This window comes from Megalopta genalis, chromosome 8 (assembly GCF_051020955.1).
Source record: "Megalopta genalis isolate 19385.01 chromosome 8, iyMegGena1_principal, whole genome shotgun sequence".
Classification (NCBI taxonomy): domain Eukaryota; kingdom Metazoa; phylum Arthropoda; class Insecta; order Hymenoptera; family Halictidae; genus Megalopta; species Megalopta genalis.
In genome coordinates this window covers 13,857,457-13,876,824 of record NC_135020.1, presented here as the reverse complement: position 1 = coordinate 13,876,824, position 19,368 = coordinate 13,857,457, and the positions used below count along the sequence as shown (strand labels likewise).

General features: G+C 42.8%; 1 protein-coding gene across 1 annotated transcript in view; it reads left to right on the top strand.

Annotated features, from left to right (window-relative positions):
• The window catches only part of Nlg3 (Neuroligin 3), a 106,085-nt gene that overhangs the window by 63,688 nt on the left and 23,029 nt on the right, over positions 1 to 19,368 (top strand). The window contains exons 4-6 of the mRNA XM_033465325.2: positions 5,102 to 5,334; positions 12,425 to 12,637; positions 12,768 to 12,906. Of these exons, the coding sequence (XP_033321216.2) occupies positions 5,102 to 5,334; positions 12,425 to 12,637; positions 12,768 to 12,906 (585 nt within the window). The remainder of the gene's footprint in view (positions 1 to 5,101; positions 5,335 to 12,424; positions 12,638 to 12,767; positions 12,907 to 19,368) is intronic.

The following is a 19,368-nucleotide window of genomic DNA, read 5'->3' as shown; positions in this document are numbered from 1 at the left end:
ATATTATATAATATTTGTATATAGTATTATGTAATATTTGTACGTGATATTTGACATGTATACAGGGTGTCCCAAAAATGTCTCGCAATCCGAAAGTAGAGGATTCCTGAGGTGATTTGAAGCAACTTTTTCCTTAGCGAAAATGCAATCCGCGGCTTCGTTTACGAGTTATTAACGAAAAACAGTGACCAATCAGAGGCGAGATCATTTGGCGCGAGACGGCCGAGCCAATGAGCAGAACTGGGCACCGTGCACTCGTTGGCTGGGCCGCCGCGCGCCAGCCGAGCTCGCCTCTTATTGGTCAGTGGTTTTTGTTAATAACTCGTAAACGAAGCCACGGAGAAAATTTTCGCAAAGGAAAGAGTTGCTTCAAATAACCTCGGGAACCTCCCATTTCCGGATTGCGAGACATTTTCGGGACACCCTGTAGAATATTTGACATCGTGATATTCACCCTTTGCGCTCCAAAGTACGTTCTTCCTTTTATTTCAGAATTCGCTGTAACACAAATTAAGCATACTCTTGTACGTAACGTTGCGACCTAATTTGAACTAGAAATACTATAATTGTTCTGTGTGCCTCGTAATCGCGTAATTTACCAGGTAATTTAATCGCGCATATAATGCGAGTCGTGAAAATGAGCTATTAATGCGAGTCTGACTCGAAAATATAGAAATATAAATTATATAATAATTTGTAAATAATTATATATAATATAAAAGTGCTGGCTATTATAAATTCTGTTACAATCAATACTTAGTGCAATTACTTAGTACGATGCAATAGGCTTTTAACATTCGGATACCATTTTAACCCTTTGCACTCGACCGGCGACTCCGAGGCGACACTAAAAATTGCTGTACCATTTTTTAAAAGAATTTTCTTATTTTTGCATTCGATAAATTGTTAAGAAATAGAAATCTCTTCTGTAAGCAAACAGGTTAAATTTCCAATACTGTAGCTTGAAACGAATGCTTCCATTTTCGGGTTGCAATAGCCTCGACAGCAAAGGGTTAAATATCAATCATTCCGGTCGCTAAAGACGTATTTTGAGACATTCTCGAAAAGTAAAATAATATATAAATAATAAATACACAGCGAATTTGATCGATTTATGACGATGAAATATAAAATTGTAGAAAGTTTCGAGGAATCTGAAAATGTCGACGCATTGTTCTCAACTAATTAAGATCGTTAAAGGAAGAAAGAAACTTCCAACTCGCTGCTGCTTCTTGCGATTCGTGCAGACAATTCTCATTTTTCTTAAAAATCCTCCGAAGATCGTCTAACAAAAGAAATAATCGAAAGCGGATTATATCGGTTGGAACGTTTGAACCAAAAATTGACGAATTCTTAGAAGGGAAACATTTTCCCACGATCCGCTCTTTCTGTAGAAACTAAGAATCACCGGTAAATAGCTGTATATCCAACTTTAGGAGAGGAAGCAGCGCTACTTAATGCATGCTTCTTGAATACCCGATTGCCTATTTTGGGAGACATTCAGCGTAACAGAGTACACTGCGGCGGATACGTCAGCGAAAAATCGAAAACCGATACGGGCGCTGAAGTACCCCGCGTGGGGTCCTTCATAATTTCCACGATCCTCGTCCTGCAATTTCGTGTTTCTAACTCGAAGGATGTAACGACATCGCCGGATACGCGGCTCGACGGTATCGCGATCGAGGTTTTTATCGGACGGCATCGAGAGGCAATATCGATGCGTGTCGGATGCTTACGACCACTCCGCCGTTACCCGGAGGCGAGCAGGCGAGCCTAAACAGCCCCTCGATTTTTAGCCGATTGAAAATAACGATTAAACGTGGGACCGGGACAAACGTGCTCGGTTATGCCCCTCTCCCTTTCTTTCTCTCCGCCTATCTCTTTCTATTTTTGGCTCTCTCGCTCGCTTTCTCTCTCTTTCTCGCTTTCTCTCTCTCGCTTTCTCCCCCTCTCGCGTTATCTCTCTCTAGCTTTCTCTCTTTCGCTTTCTCTCTCTCGCTCGCTTTCTCTCTCTCTCCCGCTTTCTCTCTCTCGCTCGCTTTCTTTCTCTCTCTCGCTTTCTCTCTCTCACTTTCTTTCTCTCTCGCTTTCTCTCTTTCTCTCGCTTTCCCTCTCTCGCTCGCTTTCTCACTCTAGGTTTCTCTCTCTCTCTCTCTGCCACCATATCTCTCTCTCGCTTTCTCTCTCTCCTTTCTCTCCCTCTCGCTTTTTCTCTGTATCGCTTTCACTCTCTCACTTTCTCTCTCTCGCTCGCTTTCTCTTTCTCACTTTCTCTCTCTCGCTTTCTCTTTCTCGCTTTTTCTCTGTATCGCTTTCACTCTCTCACTTTCTCTCTCTCGCTCGCTTTCTCTCTCTCGCACTCTCTCTCTCGCTTTCACTCTCTCCCGCTTTCTCCCTCTCTCTCGCTCTCTCTCTCCCTCTTTCTCTGTGTCCCTCGCTTTCTCTCTCTCTCTCTCTCTCTCTCTCTCTGTGTGTGTGTGTGTGTGTGTGTGTGTGTGTGTCTCGCTTTCTCTCTCCCTCTTTGTGTGTTTCTCTCCGTTTTTCTCTCCCTTTCTGCCTCTCTGTCCCTCCCTTTATCTCTCTCTCACTATCGCTCTCTCCCTCCTGGTCTCTCTTGGTCCCTCGCTCTCAGCATTCATCGAGCGGAAAAAAGTGGATTCGGCCGAAATGGAAAACGGAATGGAATCATGCTGCGGCGGTGGATACTCGCAGCTGGGATTGATTGAATTTGATTCGCGGGAAAAATGACGAAATTAATTTCGCTGCAGGATTTAGCTGAGGGCTGGACAGGATTAGAAAAGGGTGTCATACCGTGGAATTGGTAGCGATTAAATTTCAGTGGGGCTGGCTTTGCCTTTTGCTGCCTTACGCTTGAATTCCATGGCCGTTCGCTAGCTTTTGCTCGAATCCCGAAATTAAACGGATAGGAGCTCTGACATTAAAAATAGTTTCTGAACTCCGGTGCTTCGATATTCAAGTACCGACGAAGAAACACGATGACAATCTTTTTATCGGTGATAACTAGACTGCGGATCTTTATGCAGAATAAAACTTATCGACGTTATATTTAAGAAATATAAATTACATAAAAGTATACTTGCTTTTTTGACGATCGTGGTTAGTTGAAGATAATGTCAAAGTGTCCTTAAATTATCCTAATGTCTTTCTAGTTTTGTGTTCATTTTTGGCATAAACGCATAAAATCCGCAATCTATTGATAACTGTATCTATAAAGATACGTAATTGTCTTTTATAATTATATTTATAATTATTTGTATTTATTGTAATTATAATATTATAATATTTATTACAATTGTAATACTATAATATTTATTATAATTGTAATATAATATTTACTATAATTATAATAGTATAATATTTATTATAATTATTATATTTATAATTATAATAAGTAGACTGCGGATCTTTATGCAAAAAACAATTGTTGCTGTTTTTAAATACTGAAATAAAAATATACTTTTCATGGAAACTCGAGTAAATATAGTAATTTCTCTCTAATTCGCACTCAGATTGCGCGCAAAATTGAACACTTTGGAAAAAGGAGATGCGATTATTCGAACCTTGCGTCTCGTTTTTACAATTGTTGTCAATCGGCAGGCTTGGCAATCGGACAAGGCTCGAATAATCATACCTCCTCCTCCCAAGTTGACCATTTTTGAGTACAAGCTAAAGGTCGATCAGGGAGAATTTACTGTACTTGTAAATTCAACACTACAAAGCGTACTATTTCGTAATAGCGTTTCTAGTGTAACACGAATACGCTAGAAACGTACACATCAGCATCACGAATCCATTCAGTGGATTCTATTAATACCGAGGGATTTTGTTCCGCCTGCATCGATCATTTCAACATACGATATATTTTGTCCACGATTTTTCCACAAAATTGAAACTCGCGAAACTCGCGGAGGACATCGATAAATCAGCTTTCGTCCGATCTGATACTTCAAAAAGAAAAAAAACAATTGATTCTTTTCATTTTTCACTGTCCACGATGCTTCAAGAAATACGCAGTTAAAAGGAAATTTCGAAATTCTAAAAACTAGCTGTAAAAGAATTCGGGAGAAATTACCGTGCTTCGATTACTGTACGTTGATTCTCCCTCGTAGTTCGATTAGTTTTCAATGTACATGCACGTAAATCATTGTAAATCGAATTCTCAGAAATCGATCCAAAATCATCCGAATACGGATGCGCTTGTTCAGAACGAAAGTCGAAAGAACGTGTTCGTAGAGTGCGGAACGGTGGAACATAAATCCCCGTTGGAGCAACATAAATGGCCATCCAGCGGCCCCAAGTAACGAAGACAAATAAGATTGCTGGACGAGAGAACAGCGTCTGCAATATTTTCGCGGCGCTACCTGGAAAATCGCGTTTCCCCGGGGTCGGCGCCGCGTCCCTCCGAAGGGTGCTGGTATTGTGTTCTCGTCGAAGGACGAGGAGAGAGAGTGCCGCGCGTCGAAAGTATCGGAACACCGGGAACGAGCAGCATGCGAAAGCGCGTATCCGTACTCCACCACATGCAATCCCGGACACAATAACAGCAACGGTGCCTTTGGTGCTCAAACGGGAGCGCGGACCGGCTAACGATTTCTCTCGGAATTCCCGGCGGGATCTCCAGCGAAACGTACACCCCCGAAAAGGGTTAACGAAGCCCCGGTAAACGGATGTTCCGCGCAACGGAACGCAGTGACGCCGCTGCACGGACCGATGCGCCGATTGACTTTAATTCGGCTGCACGCAAATGAATTGCTTTAGCGTCCGGACAGTAATCGCCTTTGGAAATCCTGCTCGCAAGCTAGACGCGGAGGTCACGCCGCAATCGAATGTCGTGCGCGGCGTGGAAATCGTTGCTCGATCGGCGGTGTATCTTCTCCTCTCGGCCGTTAGCCTAAACGAAAGTAGCAAACTGTTGCGCCCCGAAGTCGGCGCGCGCGTGCGCGCCGCCGCCGATCAATCCGCGATCGCTGCGAGATCTCAAAGACAAATGGCTCTTTGTGGAGCCGCCCTGCGACGCTGCAAGCAGAAACCCTGTTCCGAAACCCTATCGGAGGTAAACTAACGTGTTCTGTTTGTTCAGGCCGCGGGTAATCCTCAGGAATTGCTTAGATGCCTGAGAGAAGTGCCACTGAACGCGCTGGTCTCGGTGCCGGTGAAGGGCCTGGAATTCGCCCCCGCGTTTGGCCCGAGCATAGACGGCGTCGTGATCGATCCCGGTGATCCAGAAGATCAGGACTTCACCCTGCAAGTCGACACGATCAATACGCTGAACAATATCCTGCTGCGGAAGGACGCCGCAGCCAAACTATCCAGGTATTGCCGATGAACTTTGTCCCTTTGAGAGACCTACGGGTCTCCCTCGGTTGCATGTCGAAGCAGCCTAATCTTCCCCCACCACTCGTCGTCCCTTTTTCTTCTGCATTTATCTGTGTTTTTATGTTCTCGGTATAAAGTTGTTTAAAAGTAACGAGATCTTGCTGTAACCGATTCGTTTTGAAGTTACTGACGATTTGACTGCGGATCTTTATGCGAGATAGAAGCGTGCGTTCCAAGTCGATTCTTTGGAACGGAAATGCAACGGTGCTCTAACGCTCTCTAACATTCATTTTCACTCGAAGCCGAATTAACGAAAGTTTAAAATAGTTTTTCCGATCCACGGGTTTTCCATTTTATATGACCTGGTGCATTTTGTGCATATGAAATTGAATATTGTGACCCGTGCAACACGTTACGCTTTCAACAGCTCTTCGATTATAAACAAATTCGATCGATAAAATTACTTTCAGACGTGACATAACAATTTTCAACGGCGCGGCGGATTCGTCACTCGAGTGAAAAGGGTTAATGTCTTCACAGTTTTATTTTTCGCCTTTAATCGTCAATAACAGTGGTATAAACTTTGGTTGTTTGTTAAATCATCCCTCAAAATATTTGACACATCAGTTTTGACCACTCTGTGCATGTTGAGATACTTAAAACGAAACACCTGATAGGTTTCTGCAAATTTTTATACAAAAAGGAGCTGTTTAAACTTCGTTTATACATTCCTCAAGATGAAAATGTTATTTTCATTTATATATCTACTATAAAAAAGTTTCAATTACCTTTTGTCTATGTTGCACATGTATACCTTTAAATTGTGACATTATAAATGAAACATAATTTGTTAATTTAAAAGTAAGAAGCAAAAGCAAAAATCGCTGATTATGTCACGATCTTTTATGTAGCTTTTCCTCGGGAGCATGTGCGGGTCAAATAAAAATTGTTTCACTTTGAAATACCATTATATGGTAGATATACACACAACGTGAAAGAATTGAAATTATTTACTAATTAATAGAAACGTCTTCGTAGAAAACCAGCAACACTTCGCAGCCGCTGCGTTGATTATTAATGAAACTTGAACAAGGAAGTAGGTGAGGAAAACATGATCATACTCAAATTTAATAATTCTTATGAATAACAGATTCTCTTTCTGCAATTCAAATGCCCTGTCGCGACATTTCACATCTAGACTCTTGACTTTGCTTCTACATGCATAGTGAACCAAAGGTATGAAATCAGACCTGTTCATTCCGTACCACATATTTCATTCACATTCTGAGTCTGAGATTTAATTGCATGTTCCAATACACAATGTTGTAGCGTATAACGTTAAAAATATAACTAATAATTTATCCTCGCGTTATCTCTTGCTGAGAAATAAACAAGCTCAAGTACATGTCTCTGCTGATTGTACCAAATTATTAATCAAAAATCGACACCCGGGAATCACAAATGAAATTAAATTAAATTCCGTATTAAATTTTACATTCCAATTATACAGAATGTTCCAAAAATGTCTCGCAATCTAGAAATTGGGCATTCCTGAGATCATTTCAAGTAACTCTTTCCTTAGCGAAAATGCAATCCACGATTTCGTTTACGAGTTATCAACGAAAAACAATGACAAATGAGAGGCGAGCGCGAGGCTGGCGCGAGGCGGCCGAGCCAACGAACGGTCGAAGCCCAGTTCCGCTGATTGGCTTGGCCGCCTAGCGCTAAGCGAGCTCGCCTTTCATTGGTCAGCGTTTTTCGTTAATAACTCGTAAACTAAGCCACGGATTGCACTTTCGCTAAGGAAAAAGTTACTTCAAATCACCTCAGGAATCACCTCTCTTCGGGTGTTAACATAATTATGGAACACCCTGTATAAGTGCGCGCTCTGAAAAGAAGGCGCCGCAGCTAACTGGTTAAAACCTCACGAAACAATTTCTTTCGCAGCAGAACTTTATTCTCTTGTTAATAAATTCCTACATGGAACAGAAAATTGATGCAGGGTGTCTCTCTTAATCGCGACATCTTAAATACCATCTCCAATTGTAGCTAACTCGTTAACAGTTAATTGAACAATTCGCTTTCATCCGTCTCGTCCGATGGCTTACATTATATTGGGTTAGCAACTAAGTAATTGCCGATTTCAGTTATAGATGTCTCTCACTCCCATTTTTATGATATCCGTAAATGTTATATTATAAAATTATTATTATTATTATGTTATTTTTTATTATCCGCGAATGTTAGCAACTGGACAAATTGAATGCAGCTGTCAAGGAAAAGCGACCAGAATTGGTCAATCGTAAAGGTGTCATTTTCCAGCAGGACTGCTAGGCCGCACACGTCTTTGTCCACTCGGCAAAAATTGATGGACATTGGTTGGGAATTGATGTTACACCCACCATATAGCCCTGATCTCGCGCCATCGGATCACCACTTATTTCGATCCCTGGACAACTCCCTTCGTGGTAAAACTTTTAACGACGATGACGCTGTAAAATCTCACTTAACTCAGTTTTTGGCCGAGAAGGATCAGACTTTCTACGAGCGTGGAATTTTCAAGTTGTCAGAGAGACGGCGAAAGGTCATCGAACAAAACGGAAAATACGTTACAGATTAAACTTCGTTCCAAGCAAAAAAAATTTTTATTTAATTGAACAAATCGGCAATTACTTAGTTGCCAACCCAATATTATACCGTTGGCGCATTATATTATACCTATTCTTCATCTTCGACAGTGCTCAATCGACGATCGCGAGTCAAACGGTTCTAAGGCCATCTTGATGGCCCAAGGCCATCGCGCTCCTAATCAGCAGCAAATCAATGGGACGATCAACAAATTTCGATTCGACTTGACCAAACCGGCCACTATGAACGTTCACGGATCGGATTACACGTAATCTGTATTGACAGATCGTGGCTTGACGCGCGATCGTACCGTACCGTGACCGTCTACCGTGAATCCGGCTTAATATTAATCTGTTCTATTCGTCAGGAAACCTGGCCGAACGGTTTCAACGGACAGTGTATTTCTTCCATCGCGGGCGCGTTCGCCAATCTCTCTCTCTGCCGGCGAAAACACAGCTCGAACGTCGGGCAGAAAGGAGAATCGGTTAACGCGTGCTGGAAACTCATTACTGGACTTCGGTCGAGGGTGGAGGCGATGGCGAGGTCCGGGGGGGTTGCTTTCGCTCGCTTCGACGCTGTGATAAATAGAACGTTTCGCGAGCCTGCCCCCGCGCCCGACCTCGCCCCTCGCCAGTCATTCTATGAATTCCTTCTATTTCTTCGTTTCGCCATCGGCCACCACCACCATCGCCGCCCTCCCGCGCCTTTCAAGCCCCGCCGCGCTAGACGACACCCCTCGTAAACTTTTTCGAATACATTGTCCCGCATCCCTCTTTCTCGGTTTTCTTTCGGCCACGGCCGTCCATTATCTTCCTGCCCTTTGTACCCACCCGGTTCCTTTATTTCTCACCCTTATATTCAACCCCCGCGTCCTGTCGCGTCCTGCGACCCCGACGACGACGCGGCCTCCTCTCGTTTCGACCTCGTTCGAACCGTTCGCATTATTTCCTTCTTCCTTTTTCTTTTTTTAACCGTGATCCTCGTTCGTCCGCGCCGGATATACTACTTTTAATTACTGCGTTTTTGTCGCGCTAACTCGCCCCCGGCTCGCGCCGTTGCCAGAAACCCCCGACCAGGTCTCGAAACACCGGTCCCCTCTTTGGAAAAACAGTCTGGCAATCGTGCGGCAACGGGGCGGATTACATACTCTGATGATTCGAAACGGTGGAACTTTTTTTCAACGATACTTAGCGAAATCATGGCAACGTACGACTTTGTTCGAGATTACTCGGGATCAAGTAGCCCGCGATGCGGCGCACGACTTTTTGTTTCTTTTTTTTGGTATTTCGAGAGTTTAGTTTATTGTGGATATTTAAAAGGTGATTCTTTTTAGAAAGGTTTTTCGTACGTCGAACGGCGCCGTTTATTTACCAATTGAAAATTCTGAATATTTACGCGTCGCATTTCTGGATAATGCGTTTCCGTCGATAAATCAACGGGAATTTTTCTGACGAAACGTTACGGAACATTGCGATAATATCGTGTTACAGGAAGCGAGATTTTGGCACAAACGAATGACATCGTCGTTTTGCAACGTTTCGGTGTGAAATGTTGAAAGTGTAAGTTTCAGTTTTTGCACTTCGAAAAGTTGGAATTTTTCAACTGATAGAAACAGTGACCAACGACAGTGTTCGGACACATTTTAAGAGATAATAACCTCTTCAAAACTGAACTAAATGAATTGAACTTTTTTTCGATGATAGAGAAGGACTAGCTTACTTGGCGTTGGCTAAAAAGTCTTTTTTTCTTTAATTTTGCTATTACTTAGAATGAAAGGAAAAGGTTATTAAAATTATTATGTTAATAATCGTTTTCTAACCTTTTTATTCGAGCCAATAACGAAAATTTATAAAATGCCTGTCGTAGATCTCGGCAACTTATAATTTATAATAATCTCGGCTGAAAATTTGATCGAATTCGGTTAACTCAGAGTCGAGTCGTTATTTTGATTTATTTTATTATAACAGTTGAAGGATTTTAAGAACTGCAGATTTCTTACAGCTTCCGGTCAAAATCGTGATAAAATTGCGATTCTTGCGATCTTTAATTTGTTGTAACTCCTAACAACGTGCACCTATTTCAATAAAATTTTCAACATGCATATAAATTACCGTGAGATCTACGAATGATATTTTTTAAATTTTCGTTATAGACTCAGATAAAAAAGTTAAAAAAAAACAAGTGTTTTTTTTTGTCATTCCAAGTAATAGCAAAATTAGAGAAAAAAGCACTTCAGTCATCGTCCAATAAAAAGTTATCCTCTATCGTCTAAAAAAATTTCAAGTCATTTAGTTCAGTTTTGTCAAGGTTATTGGGTTCTAAAAGGCGTACGAACACTTTTGTGGGCCACTGTACGTACTTCCGAGAAAAGTTCTGAAACTTGACTTTTTTTTATATTTTTACACGCCGCAGAATGTTTGGGATATTTACGTGAACGATCTCTGGGACCAAGAGAAATGTTTCCGGAATGTTTGCGGTGTGAGAAAACGGAGTCGAACTATTTTTGCGATGTCATCTATTTGTCTAGCAATTAATTGGATTGGGACGGGATATCGGAAAAACAAGTTTGATTTGACTCGCAGCGAATATTTATATGAGGACAGAGTGAAAGGGTACTCTACAATCTATTACAAACAGGGCTGTGTATATTTACGAACCAACAGCGATGTGTTTCGACAGGATTTTTCTGTTCGCAAATAACTAACGAATATGCATCGGAGTGTGTGTGGCGATATTAACGAGGGACTCAATTTACCATTAAATATTTCTGGAATAGTAGCCGCGGTCTCACTGCGTGTTTATTCGATCATTGCGGATCGAAATGATTAGTAAACACGAACAACGTTGACCGTAATGAACGCTGCCTTCCGCGCTGTCATCCGTCAACATGATATTATTGGGTGTTCAAATTGATTCATTGCCTTCTTTAACGCTAGATTTACGGAACCCGTCAAAATGACGGGTCATTAATTGTTTAATTTACGATTGCAATTCATATCGCAAAGATACATTGAACAGGTCGCCTACTTAGCTAAGATTACTAAAGCACTGTTATTTTGTTATACATCTTGGAATAACCGGGTTATTAACGCTAGATTTACGGAACCGTCAAAATGACGGGTCATTAATTTTTTAATTTACGATTGCAATTCATATCGCAAAGATACATTGAACAGGTCGCCTACTTAGCTAAGATTACTAAAGCACTGTTATTTTGTTATACATCTTGGAATAACCGGGTTATTAACGCTAGATTTACGGAACCGTCAAAATGACGGGTCATTAATTTTTTAATTTACGATTGCAATTCATATCGCAAAGATACATTGAACAGGTCGCCTACTTAGCTAAGATTACTAAAGCACTCTGTTATTTTGTTATACATCTTGGAATAACTGGGTTATTAACGCTAGATTTACGGAACCCGTCAAAATGACGGGTCATTAATTTTTTAATTTACGATTGCAATTCATATCGCAAAGATACATTTATGAGTTATTTATTCCATTTATATATGCTACTTACGGCAAATGTTACGATAACACTTGTTAAAAATCAGAATAAATGTCTCATTGTTACTTTTATAAACTAATATAAAACAGCTGGTTTTTGTGCTCAGTAAATCTAGTGTTAAGAACGAAGAAATGCTAATCACAACGTATCCATAAAAGAGAAATCGTAGTGCAAATAATATTGAAATGTAACAGTTTAGTAACGTTGTAACGTATCGTAGTGCAATTAACATCGTAGTCTTGCAAAAATACTCTACAGGATATCCCAAAAATTGTCTCGCAATCCGGAAACAGCGGGTTCCTCGGATCATTTGAAGCAACTTCTTCCTTTACAAAAATTTTCTCCGAGGCACCGTTAACGAGTTATTAACGAGAAACAGTGACCAATAAGAATCGAGTAGGGCTGACGCGAGGCGGCCCAGCCAACCAGCGCACGAAACCCAGTTCCGCTCAATGGCTCGGCTGCCTCGCGCCATCTGAGCTGGGATTCGACCGCCTCGACCGCTGGCGCCGTTGGCTCGGCCGGCTCGCGCCAGCTGTGCTGGGATTCGACCGCCTCGACCGCTGACGCTGTTGGCTCGGCCACCTCGCGCCAGCCGAGCTCGCCTCTCATTGGTTACTGTTTTTCGTTAATAACTCGTTAACGGTGCCTCGGAGAAAATTTTTGTAAAGGAAAAACTTGCTTCAAATGACCCGAGGAACCCGCCAATTTCGGATTGCGAGACATTTTTGGGACACCCTGTATACGGCTGCACAACGAAACCGGCGCAGATCCGGGCAGCAATTTGGAAATCTTTATGCACTTGGAGTAATGCGCGTTAGCTCAGAAATCCCTAATTTCCCAGAAGTAACATAATTTTGGGAAATAAATAAATAAATAAATAACTGTAATTTTTCGTAGGAGAGATTTTTAGAAGTGATATTTTTAGAGTCACCAATGATTTCAGGTACGATCTAATGATCGGCGTGGTGCGCTCGGAGGCGTACTTCTCGCTGACTGCCACCGACGCGCAATACGGCATCGAGGCCGACAGAAGGACGAAGATTCTCAGGGAATTCGTTCGGAACACGTACACGTACCACCAAGCAGAGATCCTGGCGACGATCATCAACGAGTACACGGACTGGGAGCGGCCGGTGCAGCATCCGGTCAACATAAAGTGAGAATGTTTCCCTTGAAAAAAAAAAAAATAAGAATCGCGAATTACATCTGAGAACGCGCCCGAATTACACAGTATTCAGATTTCAATTTTCGATCCGGGATAAAAGGATATCTTTCCAATTTTCCAGGGACGAAACGCTGGAAGCTTTAGGAGATGCGAACACGGTGGCGCCGGCTACGAGGACCGCGGACCTCCACAGTCAATCTCGTCGAAACTCTTACCTCTATGTATTCGATTACCAGACGAAATTCGGCGACTACCCTCAGGTACGTCTTAAAAGTCATAATATTCGGATGGCAGTAAAGTAATTCGGGTATTTCAATGTTAAATGAGACTCAATTTTTTCTATACAAGAAATGAACTTTAATCGGTCAAATATTTTGCATTCTGTTCGATGACCTTCTGCCATCTTTTTGGTAACTTCGTGATTCCGCGCTCGTAAAACTTCTGGTCTCTATCAGTAAGAAACTCAATGCGATTCGAGGCTATCGTTATTATTGAAATTTTTACCATTTAAAAAGTTTTGTAAACTTCGAAGTAAATGATAAGTCGTTGGTGCAAGATCGGGGCTATATGGAGGATGCGACATCACTTTCCAACCAAGCTTCAACAATTTCGAACACGTTGTTAAAGATGCATGAGGCCTCGCATTGTGGTGGAACACGATTCCTTTGCGATTTGTCAATTCTGGCCTTTTCACTTTGATCGCTTCCACCAATTTCATAAGTCGTCGGCAGTGAACATCCGAGTTGATCGTTTGGTTGCTTGGAAGCAGCTCAAAATACGCAACACCTTCATAGTCCCGCCAAATTGACAGCATGATCTTTTTGCGATGCAATTCAGCTTTCGATATGGTTTCTGCTGGTTCGTCACGCTTGGACCATGACCATTTTCGATTAATGTTATTGGAAACGATCCATTTTTCATCACCGGTGATAATTCGTTTCAAAAAAGGGTCGATCGCGTTACGTTTAAAACGCGTATCGCAGATACCGATTCGTTGCGTTAAGTGAATTCCTTTCGATTCATGCGGAATCCAAACATCAAGCTTCTTAACAAGTCCAAGACATCTTACGTGACATTCGATTGTTGCGTGTGGCGTATTTAACCTTTTTGCAATTTCTGGTACAGTTATACGAAGATTCGATTCAATTATGCCTTTGATTTTATCATCGTCAACTTCGGAAGGTCGATCAGAACGTTGGTCATCTTTAAGTGAAAAATCTTCGGAACGAAATTTTTTGAACCAATTCCGACACGCGCGTTCTGTCAAGCAATCGACGCCATCAGCTTCGCATATCTCTTTGCGAGCCTCGGCCGCTTTCTTGCCTTTATGAAAATAAAAAAGTAAAACGCGTCGAGAATATTCATTTTTGCACTCCATGTTAAAATCGACAGCAAGCTATCAGTTATAAACAAAACTGCACGGAATTTGTTTCTATTGTAACCTAAACGTGTCGACTATCAAAGCTGAAGACAAAATAATTATAATCTTAGCAAAAGAATGACGACGCAGACATAATGCTATCTATTGGAGCAAAACGAAATTACTTTCTTGCCAAACCAATAAGATTCCACCGTCGAAGATTTCGTTTACCGCGAAATTGCGTGCGCGAGCGTCGGAAGTCGGAGAACCCTCGCACAATGGCATCCGAGAATGGAGGCCAGGAGGTGTCTGTTATTTAATCAGAGAGCCGGTTATTAACCGACGTGCGCGTATTTTATTACTAACGATGATGCATCGCGCGCTGTTTCTCAGCGCACTCGCCCCGCCTCTCCGTTCGTTTTAAATTTAAATCATATCCTACTCGGAGGACGCGCATATTTCCTGAATCATTGTCGGCGAAACTCGCTTTTTACTGTTCGAGAATGTCAGCTTTTGGTGTTAAGTAAAAACTGTCGCCGTTCGATCGATAATTATTTTCTCGATGAGCTGTGCGCAGCGGAGAAAGTCAGTTATACTAGCCTAGTCGAGAGCAAATTGCAATTGCATTGCATTGCCGGGAACAAGTGGCAATTTTTTATAAGGTTCGCGAATTCGCGCATCAAATTTTAATATCGTTACAAATATCGTTATGATATTTATATATATATATATATATATATATATATATATATATAATATATAATATATGTAATATAATATAATATATAATATATGTAATAATAATATAATAATATATTATATATAATATTATAATATACATTATATAATAATATATTATATATATTTATAATAATATAAATATATAATATATATATAATGCAAATATTGTTATGAATCTCCGGACTTAATTATTTACTCGATTAACTTCCGACGGAATCAGTCGACTCACTGTTTATAATGCCAATTCCTTCGATTTCGATAAGTACAATAAATTCGCTCTAATTGACGCTCGGATTGTGCACAAAAATAGACAATTTGGGAAGAGGAGACACGATTATTCGAGCATTGCGGCTCGCTCGTTTTCATAGTTGTTGACGATCGGTAACTATAAAATCGTATCTCCTCTTTCCCAAATTGTCCAATTTTGTACACAATCTGAGCCTCGATTAGAAAGACTTTACCGTATCACGGTTTCGAATGCATTGGGGAAAAGCTGCGCGTTTGCGAATACATAATTCGAGCCGGATCGCTTATTTTCAACGATTCGGCGACGCGATTTCCATCGTTTAAGAATGGAAAATGCTTCTTAGACGACAGCTCGGAGCCAATTCTAAAATCGGATAACTTGGAATTGGCTGAGGGGCGGAGAGAGCTGGGGAGGTAAGTCGTTTAAGACTCTCGGCAATTTTTCAGCGGGGCGGTGGCGCCATTTTCGCATCTAACATTGTGCCGCAGGGCGTATGTTTCCCGTGAAAAACCAGAGCCGCAAATTTTTGTGGAACGGTGACCAGGTTATTTTCCGTCTAATTACCTTTTTCTCGGCGTACGAAGCCTCTAATTTTCAGCTGTCCGCGGCCAACTGTCCTTCCGTCAACGCTCCGCAACAGTTTTAGCAACAAAACGAACAGGACCGACGGGAAATGTTTTTTAAATAAGCCCATTGTGCGTTCTGATACGCGATACTTTTTTCTTTTGTAAACTCGTGGAAAGTAACAGCGCTTGTAGTTTATATCCGTGTACGACAAGACTAATTAATGCTTGACGAACGAAAATTCTTTATCGCGCGCGTATCGTACCATCGTTATCACTTTTGAGTTTTATCTGAATTATGATATATTATTCAAATGCAAGAAAATAATTACTTATTAATTTCTTCAATTGGCGTAAATTCTCCATAACTTCTCCGTAACTTTTTTATTACTCATTTTTTGCCACGATTCGAAGGCAATTTGGAGACCATGTGAGACGATTCGAAGGCAATTTGGAGGCCACGTGACACGATTCGAAGGCAATTCGGTGGCCACGTGACACGATTCGAAGGCAATTCGAAAGCCATGTGATACGATTCGAAGGCAATTCGGAGGCTACATGACATGATTCCAAGGCAATTCGGAGACTACATGTCACGATTTGCAGACAATTCGGAGACTACGCGACACGATTCGAAGGGAATTCGCAGGGCACATGGCACGATTTTAAGGCAATTCGAAAGCCACATGACACGATTCCAAGGCAATTCGGTGGCCACGTGACACGATTCGAAGGCAATTCGGAGTCCACATACTTTTATAAACTAATATAAAACAGCTGTTTTTTGTGCTCCGTAAAACTAGTGTTAAATATCAGGAATTTATGGAAAATCGAAGAAGTTTGTGAATACTTCTTACACTGTACAGTGATCTGCCATACTCGGAAACATCAGAGGGATGTTTACGAGTGTCCCGCGATCGAATCTGATGTCTGGAACTTGTATCTTTCACATCTCCACCGTCGAGACAACAGTTTCAAACCAAAGAGAGAGAGAGAGAGAGAGAGAGAGACAGATTGGGAGAGAGTGAGAAAGCGAGAGACAGAGAAAGAGAGAGGAAGCGAGCGAGAGGAAGAGGGAGAGAAAGCGAGAGACACACAGAGAGAAAGAAAGCGAGAGACACAGAGAAAGAGAGAGAGAAAAACGAGAGACACAGAGAGAGAGAGAGAGAGAGAGAGAGAAAGAAAGCGAGAGACGGAGAGAGAGAGAAAGCGAGAGAGGGAGAGCGAGAGAGGGAGAGTGAGAGAGAGAAAGCAAGAGACGCAGAGAAAGAGATAGAGAGAAAAAACGAGAGACGGAGAGAGACGGAGAGAGAGAGAGAGAGAGAGAGAGAGAGAGGGAGAAAGCGAAAGACACAGAAAAAGAGGAGAGAAAAAGCGAGAGACACAGAGAGAGAGAAACCGAGTGGCACATAGAAAGAGAGAGGGGGAGAGAGAGAGAGAGAAAGCGAGAGACACAGAGAGAGAGAGAGAGAGAGAGAAACACATAGAAACAGAGGAGGGAGGAAGGGGATGAATTTCGCCAGGAACGTCCGATTATTATTACCGTGCACGGGGGTGTATATTACGCGGTAAATCTTGCGCGCGTCGTTTCGCGCAGGAAACGGATACGCGGGGGGGAAATTGTAAAATTCCGGGGAGCGCGCGATCGGTTGTGTGTCACGTTAGAACTCGGCGTTTCCGTTGGGAGTTTCGGTTCGCCGCGGATGTCCCGGTTATCATCGACGATAACGTTACGATTTCCGAGGAAGCGGGTCGCGCGACCGCGCGCGTCGGAAATTGCCGCGATAAGGGTGGCGGGTGCCGGGGCGGGGCGGGCGGGGCTTGTTTAAAACCGGATTGAAAAAGGAAACCGCGGGGCTCGTGGGTACGGTCGGCGACGACGTTAATTGCGAAGAAACGCCCGGAGGGTGGGGTATTTGTCGCAGATAGCGACGCAACCTTGGTAATGGAATTAATTCCGAAGCCAAAGTTTCCGGATTTTCAAGCAACCGCTCCGCCACCCCCACCCCCGCCGCCGGTTCCCGCGAGCGGAGTTTTCGGAAACTCTTATCAAATCTGCCGCCTTATGATTCATTCGTTAAATCCGCTTTCAACTTCCCAAACATAACTTCAAATATTTAAGCTTCCCGGGTAGAAATAGCCGGCATAAATCGGCCGGTGAATCGCGGGGCCATAAGAGGGACTCGGTAATGTGGGATCGCCTCGAAGGTTTTGACACTTTACGAATGGTTTCCGGGTATCAGCCGACTGCGCGGCGCGGAAAGACACCGAAGAGAGCTACAATCCGGGACTGATTAATGTCCGGTGGAAATCGCCGGGAAACCGGTTTCAACGATAAAATCTTTCACGGACTCGCGAAATGAAGCGCGGATCGATCGACGCGGCCGGATCGAAACGGGACGGCGTAGACTGTGTTTTGTCCGTACGTTCGGTTAGTCGCCTAACGTACATGCGCGACCGAACTATTGTACGCTCGATTCGCGCTTCCTACGGCAAATTAATGACGTGGAAGGGTCTCTAGTAGTCTTAGCGAACTTTATTTTTTGTGTTGTACTCTCTGCGAGCGCTGGTGGAAGAATGCTCTTCCAACGCTGGAAAGTCGTGGAAGAGCACCCGTGGATGGAGGTAGATTGTTTATTATTGGTCAAGGCACGAATCACCCCTTGGAGGGGGGTGTCTGCCTTGACCCTTGGTGGGGCCTGAGAGGGTTTCCCCAATGGTGGGACCTTTTTATGGCCCTTGTCTCTGGACGCAACAGATTGTTCCTCGGCTCGTTCGCGAGTCCGGCGTCTCGATTAATTAAAATCCGGGCATCGATGGAATCGCGGGCCACGCCGCTTCCTAATTAGAAGGGGCACGTTTTTTCGCGGCCGCAACTACAGCCCATGTGGAAAGCTCCTCGGGTCTTCGCGGCACCGTTTTGTCGCCGAATGAAATTCACGAACTGGGAATCGAGTTTCCGCGCTGGGCGCACGACTGCGCTCGCTAAACCGCGGCACTTTGTACGCGCGAAACGGAAGCACGGGGGAACGGCTGCGAACGTGAAGCGCCTTCTGTCTGAGCCGAGCGTGCGATCTCGTTCAATGAACTATAGTAAGATGCGCGATGATATTTCTTGTAAATTCGTGTGGTTGGGACTGCATCGTTAGGAGGAGTTTCGAAACGTTAAGTGAGTAACTGGAACGCGTTATGCGTGGCGAGTGAAAGATATACAGGGTATCCCAAAATTGTTGTACATGAGGGAAATGAGAGGTTCCTGAGATTATTTGAAGTAACTTTTTCCTTTACAAAAATATTCTGCGAGACATCGTTAACGAGTTATTAACGAAAAACGATGGCCAATGAGAAGCCAGCTCGGCTGGCGCGAAGCGGCCGAGCCAATTAGCGGAACCGGGCTTCGACCGCTAGTTGGCTCGGCCGCCTAGCGCTGGGCGAGCTCGCCTCTCATTGGTCACCGTTTTTCCTTAATAACTCGTAAACGAAGCCGCGGATCGCATTTTCGCTAAGGAAAAAGTTACTTCAATTGATCACAGGAACCCCGCTTGTATAATAATTTTTGGATACCCTGTATTTGCGTTGTCGGATCCCTGATAATAGAACATTTAACCCTTTCTGTGTTGACTAAAATGAAAAAGTATAATTAGAAGAAATATCTATGTACTTCTTTGTATGACATCATTGCATAATATACAATTGAGAATATATACAGGGTGGATCGGAATTCATATTACAACCGAGCAGGCGAGTAGGCGATTCTACATGAAAAAAATAAAAAAATTTGGTGTAACATTTTCTTATCCAAGGGGAAGAA